The 7,068-nt window shown below is 47.7% G+C and overlaps 1 protein-coding gene across 2 annotated transcripts in view; it reads left to right on the top strand.

Annotated features, from left to right (window-relative positions):
- Positions 1-7,068, top strand: part of LOC109300287 (24-hydroxycholesterol 7-alpha-hydroxylase) — a 63,254-nt gene that overhangs the window by 40,726 nt on the left and 15,460 nt on the right. For both annotated transcript variants that reach the window (XM_019520982.1, XM_019520980.1), the window contains one exon: positions 4,602-4,690. In XM_019520982.1, the coding sequence (XP_019376527.1) occupies positions 4,602-4,690 (89 nt within the window). The remainder of the gene's footprint in view (positions 1-4,601; positions 4,691-7,068) is intronic.

The following is a 7,068-nucleotide window of genomic DNA, read 5'->3' as shown; positions in this document are numbered from 1 at the left end:
CCCCCCCCCCCCGTATGGGTCCCTGCCCTCCTTCCCCTGAGACAGGGAGCAGTGGGGGCCTGAGGTTGGGAGGGAAGAACAGCAGGGGTTGCAGAGGCAGCAGCAGTGGCTCTGGCCCCAAGCCAGGCTTGAGCCCAGAGCCAGAGCTGCAGCAGCTGCCTGCCCCCGCCACCTCACATTTTATTCCAAGATAAGGATTTTTTCCCCCTTATGTTAAAAGGGGGAAAAAAACCTCATATTGGCATCAAGTAAATACAGTAATAATGACACAACAAAATGATATCACACACTTAAACTCCCTTACTGGCTTCACTAGTCATCCAGCAAGATCTTTTGTTGGTGAATCAGAAAGACTCAGGACAGAAAGTCTTGGGAGCACCCAGCTGAACGTGCAAATCTGTTTCTTTGCTTCAGAGTATTTTCTCCTTCTTAGAATTTCACCATCCCAGCTGGCGACATGCTGATGATTTCTCCGTACTGGTTGCACAGGAATCCAAAGTATTTTCCAGACCCTGATATGTTCAAACCCGTAAGTTGTCAGGTGACATTTTTATGTTTCTCTTTTTACATACTTCAGACCAAAACATATTGTGAAAAAACACATTCTTTTAAGAAGGCTTAAAGTTGCATGTTTATAAAAGTTTTCCCTCTAGCAAGCCCTCTTGCCTATTTAAGAGCACTATTAGCAGCTTGTGCCTGTTCTGAGCCATAAAGGTCATTGTCCTCTCTGATTAACGAAAAAACATCACATTTTAAGTGTTACTTGTTTTCATAGGTCACAGCCCTCACTGAATCTTTCTGGCTGGAAAGTCACCAGAGACCTGTGTTTGGATCCCACCATGCTTGACGTATGCACTCTGAATTGCCCGTTCCTCCTGGCAGACTCCAGCACAAAGAACCTTGTCTGCCTATGTCCTTGGACCAATATGGCTACAACCTACACCCCTGCCATTTACCATGGCTCTCAAGGCTGGAGCTCAGCAAAAAGAGTGTGCTTACCCTACCAGAGAATTGGGAAATTCAGCACTGGGGGCAGCTTAACCACAAGGTCTCACTCCCACAGAGTCTGTGAGCACAAAGCAGATGACAGAAACCAAAGAAAGACAGAGCTGGAGTCTGTCCAGGACAAGGGGAGATGTTGGTTGGGAGTGTAGCGATGATCCATCCTTGGTCTGCTCTATGGTGCTCCATGCTATACAGACAGACTAAGGCTTTTATGTATAATATGCAATGCTGGTTTCCAACTCACTAAGTAGCAAGGGTTGAGGGTCCCTGTTGCATGGGGGTCTATTTAGTTTAGCTTCCCTCATTTTGCCTCATGACTTCAGCTGTTGCTTCAAGCCCCTCTGCCATCCAGAAATAAAACACCTGCTTGTTGTTCATTCATATATACTGCACAACCTCATTACCATGCATTACCAAGCACCATGTGTACAACTGCCCCCAACTTTTAACAACCCCAACAGCAAGAAGCTTTGTTTTTATTTTTGCGGTGCAGAAAACTGACTAATCTGATTGTAGCAAATAGCACCTGTTAATTAATTGTGCTCTCAGTGTCATAGGGATTCATTTTAATGTTACTGTATGAAACCCTGTGAATAAGGAAAATAATCAGCCATATTAGTTTTTCTTGTTCTGTTAATTCTGGGACACTGTCTCACTTGTGTCAGGTCTCAGGTTTCCTCCCCAGAGCCCTATAAGCTCCAAGACAAGGGCAAGGCAAAACAAGCAAGAAGAAGAATACACTCCCCTTAAGAAGACCTCAGGGAAGGGGTAGTCCCAAGGAAATTAATGAGGCCCTTGCACCAAGACCTCAGTTCAGCAAACCACATCTCTAGAACAGGGGTAGGTGAAATATGGCCTGCGGGCCAGATCTGGCCCACCAAGGGATTTTATCTGGCCCACCACAGGTCCCTTGGCCCTGCCCAGCCCAGGCCTTGACACATGTGGCCACTCCCACTGGCCTAGGGACATAGCAAAGCTGTGGCAGTGTGGTGGCCGCCCTCAGCTTCCCAGTAGCTCTGGTGGTGGCAGCTCTCTCCAGCTGTCACTGCCACTGCCAGACCCAGCCCTGCTGCCCAAGCACTCCAGCCCATCCACCCTGCACCCACTGCTGCAGGTGCTGGATGGAGTGGGCAGGTGGGTGGGTGGGCTCTCAATGCAGAATAGCCCAGGACCCTCAAGTCAGGGCATGCTTGGCTGGGCATATGGGAGGAGAGCACAGGCAGGCAGGGAGCAGCAGATGGGAGTGGGATGGACAGGTGGGGCTGGGCCCAGGATTGCAGGGTGGTGACAGCGTGGGACTGAGGCCCAGGGCGGAGCGGCGATCTACTCTCCGCATGTCCCTGCGATGAATGCCGGTTCCACAGGTAGGGGCATGCAGGAAGCTGATTGTGGCTCTGCCCTGGGCCCCAGCCCTGGCCCTGTGCTTTCACCACCCCGTGATCCTACCCATTTCACTCCCAGGTGCCACTCCGCGACTACCCATAGCCCCATCCCATCCACCCAACTGATCGAGTGTGCCTGCCAGTGAGGGTCGCAGGCCAGTCTCCATGGAGAATCCACCCGCCGGCCTGCCTGCTGTGTCTGGTGCAGGGTGGACAGGCCCCGGCTGGATAGGATCAATTGCATCCACCCAGAGTCTGCCCCCAGCTGCTTTGCTTCGTTTCCTCTTCCTCGTTATAAAATCCAGCCCCAGGAGGAACAAAGGACTTCCTTGGCTACACTCAAACTGTTTTGGTTGTTGGCTCAAGGGGGAATACTCATACCCCCATCCTTGAATGTTAGGCTAGGTCATTATTCTCAGCTGTGGTGCTGTGGGACCCAGGAATGCTTTGAGATGTTTGCACGCCTAACAGTGCTTGCACTGCCTGGCATCCTTGAAACTATGATTCACGTGATAACCCTAGAAATTTCAAATAGGAATCCATAACGTTAAAAACATTCTGCTCTGTTGTGGTCTTTCCAAGTTAGCAAAAAATATAGACATTTGGGCTGAAAGGGACCCTGGAGGATCATTGAGTCCAGCCCCCTGCCCCATGGGCAGGAAGTCAGCAGGGATCATAGGATCCCAGCAAGATAAGTATCCAAATGTGTGTTGAAGGTGTTCAAAGTGGGTGCTTGAACCGCCTCCGGCGGCAATCTATTCCAAACTTTGGGGGCTCGAACAGTGAAGAAGTTCTTCCTTATGTCCAGCCTGAATTGGTCGCTGTGGAGTTTGTGACCATTCAATCTGGTCATCCCTTGGGGCACTCTGGTGAACAGATGTTCCCCCAGATCCTGGTGGTCACCCCTGATAAACTTATAGGTGGCCACTAGATCACCCCTGAGCCTGCACTTTTCCAGGCTGAAGAGCCCCATGGCTCTCAGCCTCTCATCATAAGGTCTGTTTTCCTGACCTCTGATCATGTGCGTGGCTCTTCTCTCCACCCTCTCAAGCTTCTCCACACCCTTTTTGAATTGTGGAGCCCAAAACTGGACGCAGTACTCCAGCTGTGGCCTCACCAAGGCTGAGTACAAGGGGAGAATGACGTCCTGGGATTTGCTAGAGAAGCATCTATGGATGCAAGTCAGCGTTTTGCTCGATTTACTAGCCACAGCATCACACTGAAGGCTCATGTTCATCTTGTGGTCAACCATGACCCCCAAATCCCTTTCATCTGTAGAGCTAACCAGCGTAGCACTCCCAAGCCTGTAAGGATGCTGCAGGTTTTTCCTCCCAAGGTGGAGAACCTTGCATTTTTCGGTGTTGAACACCATCAGGTTCTCTTCTGCCCATTTCCTGAGCCCGTCAAGATCTGCCTGGATCACCCTCCCATCCTCAGGTGTGGATGCTTTACCCCAGAGTTTGGTGTCGTCGGCAAACTTGGCCAGTCCGCTTCAGACACCGAACTCCACTTGAGTTTTTTGCCTCTGGTTTAAAAAGGTGGAGAACCCCTGGACCAGGTGGACATTCTGGGTTTAGATGCTTATAATAGCTAGTTGCTCATTTACTGGCTCAGCATCTATTCACCTTATTCACACCAAAATCCGTTTTTATCTGGGACTCATTCATTGCTGAATTATTCTTTCTTTTCTCTCATCTGGCCTCCAAATTAATGTGTAATTTGTTTGTGCTAATATTTTGGGGCACTTTGAGAAGTCTAGGCATAGTAGTTTGTTTTGTCTAGCATTATACAGTAATTAAATAAGAGCTGGGTTCACAGGATACATGTACTTTGAATCTTCTTGTTTTTATTTGAAAAGGGATAGATTTTTTTTTTTTTTTAAGAGCACTTAAACACCAAAACTATGCTAACTGTGCTGAGCAGGATTTGGAAATTATTGGCAAGTTGGGTACCTAAAGCACTTAGGAAAAAATGCAGGTATTGGGATTTAGCTGCCTGAATATGCTAAAAAAAAACCACAACATTCTTGTCTTTAAAGATGTGCTTGATTAAATCACCTCATTTACAAATCTAGATTCTAGCAGCAACAAGAAAAATGGCATCAGTTGAGTTTCATGTGCAAGGTAGCTATCCAGAGTTATTTTTAGCCTGGAAAAATAAAGTTTAAGATTATTTATATGAAGCTGGTGGGAAAAAAATGTTTTCTTCCCACAGGATCGCTGGAAAGCAGCAAATTTAGAGAAGAATGCTTTCTTGGACAACTTTGTGCCGTTCGGAGGAGGGAATCATCAGTGTCCGGGAAGGTCAGTGAAACAGATGGATTGATTTATTCTCAAGCTATGCAGAGAACAGCTCAGCTTGGCTACTCTTACTTGATCTCAAAATGTATTTTCACTAGTTTATTTTTATGCAGGTGACCAGAGTTCGGTTCTCTTTGGGTCTCAATCTTGGTCAGCTTGAGAACGGGTTTCACTTAAAGAAAAGGAGATTAAGCCCTTAGCTCTGAGATAAATAAAGCAAGACTATGCAGTTAAGGCTTTTACACTAAAAAAGACTGACGCTGGCCTTTCTCTGCTGTTCTCAACAGCATCTTTCATCCCTGAAGAGTTATTCCAGGCACAAAATGTGCTAGTTTATGCAGATGACATGAGAGGGCCATAAATCATCTCTGTGCTTAAACTAAAAGACTTTTCTCCAGAACAAAACTTCTCTCATCCCCCAGGACATTAGACACTAGGCTCCTTGCTCAGTCAAATCATGTCACTCCCCTCTTTGAATCTTGTAACTGGTTCCCAGGAGTTTAGATTTCTTGTCCTTGCTTTTAAGGCATGTGGAGCTGTGTCTCAGATCTCCTCCCCTATTGCATTCCCCTTGTCTCTTTCACTAACCCTAGCCTTGATGCCTCCTTCCTACCCACTGCTGGTATCCATGCTTCCTCCATTCAGGGAACAACCCCCTGGTTCCACGGGGCATGCAGCCCATCACTTCCCTTATTCACATACCTTCTCAAAGCTCACTTCCAGAGGTCTTCATCCACTAACTTGATATTGTGCAGGAATAAGAGGACCAGGAACTTTGTGATTAACTTACCACCACATGCCCCTGCTTAACAACCTGACTAGCAGAGAACCATAGACTCATAGAAAATGAGGGTTGCAAGGGACTCAGGAGGTCACATCTAGTGCAACCCCCTGCTCAAAGCAGGACCAGCCTCAACTAGATTATCCCAGCCAGGACTTTGTCAAGCTGGGCCTTTAAAACATCCAAGGATGGAGATTCCACCATTTCTCTAGGTAATCCATTTCAGTGCTTCACAACTGTCCTATTAGGAGTTTGTCTTAATATCCAACCTAAACTTCCCTTGCTGCAAGTTATAAGAGGGTAAGTTTACTTAAAAAGGTTTTTTCCATTGCTTCCTGTCTTACCAGCGTCTTCTCATATAATCATTCACAAACTTGGCAACCCAGAATGCTCCACTCTCTCTGATATTGGCACCATCACAGAGGGAGTTTTTGGCTATGCTGACTCTTTTCTTCCTATAGACCACTGGAGCTGCCATCTGTTTGAAAGACACCAAAGATTTCTGAAACAAACTGGACTCCATCAACAAGCTTTCAGCAAACACCATATTAGGTACCATGAATATCCATCTCTGTATGGCACTATCTCCCATGAGAATGGATTGCAAGCCATAACAAACATTATCCTTGATGATGGCACTGCTTCTGTTTCTATTGCACTCTCCTGCTTTGTTCTCAGACACACCTATTTCAGATCTGGGTACTGTAACAGGAGGCCCTCCCCAGCGCCATCTTCCCTGGTAATCTGCACCTTACGTGGGATGCCCCTGGAATCTTCCTTGAAGTTCTTATATCTCGCCCTCTACTCGCCTACCATGTCTTGATGGAGATTATTATGATGATGTTCTTGCGAGCAGGAGACTGCCTATTGTATTTTGTATGTTGGGGCCTTTCACCTATGCAGGCCTGACCCCTGTCTTTCTCTAGCTAGGCCTCCCTATCTAAACCCACAAAACATGGTTTGACTCTGGGGCTCTAGCCTTTTCTGGCATCTTGAGGCTCATGGCCCCCTTTCCTGCTCCAATCTGGAGCCTGGCCCCCCTGGACCAGAGGCCCAGCCACTGGACCCACAGCCAGGGGGCTGCAACCTCAAGGCCAGGGGATGGCCCCAAACCCACTCTCACAGTCCAAAGAGAAAAAAAATTAAAATAAAATTGCACCCCAGGTTCACCAGACCTCCCCAGCCTTTCAAGATCATGTCTTCAGGCACCAGGATCCATGCACCCCAAAATCCTGTCCCTCCACTGGCATCAGGGTCTATGTACCCCCTAAAACTATGCCCTTGCTGGCATCAGGGTCTGTGTCCCCAAAAGCCACACCCTTCCTGGCACCATGGTCCCCACTCCATAGCAGGTCCCAAAAATGAGGCCTCCTCCTTTCCCTGATAGCCTCACCCAAACCACCAGTGTTATTCAATAACCAAAAGAAAAAAAATAAGCAGTCCCATCCATGTGCAATAACTGCCACCAAAAATTGTGAGCAAGGAAAGTGGTATGTCAGCTTACATTTGCAGGGTTCGTGCTTTGGCTCTCCACCATCAGCTCCAGTCCTTGCTGTAGTACAAATGTCCTCCCTCCAGGGCTTCCATAGTTCCCCCCCCT

This window comes from Gavialis gangeticus, unplaced genomic scaffold, assembly GCF_001723915.1.
Source record: "Gavialis gangeticus isolate Ggan-Ray unplaced genomic scaffold, GavGan_comp1, whole genome shotgun sequence".
NCBI lineage: Eukaryota > Metazoa > Chordata > Crocodylia > Gavialidae > Gavialis > Gavialis gangeticus.
This window is presented reverse-complemented; position numbering and strand designations above follow the sequence as displayed.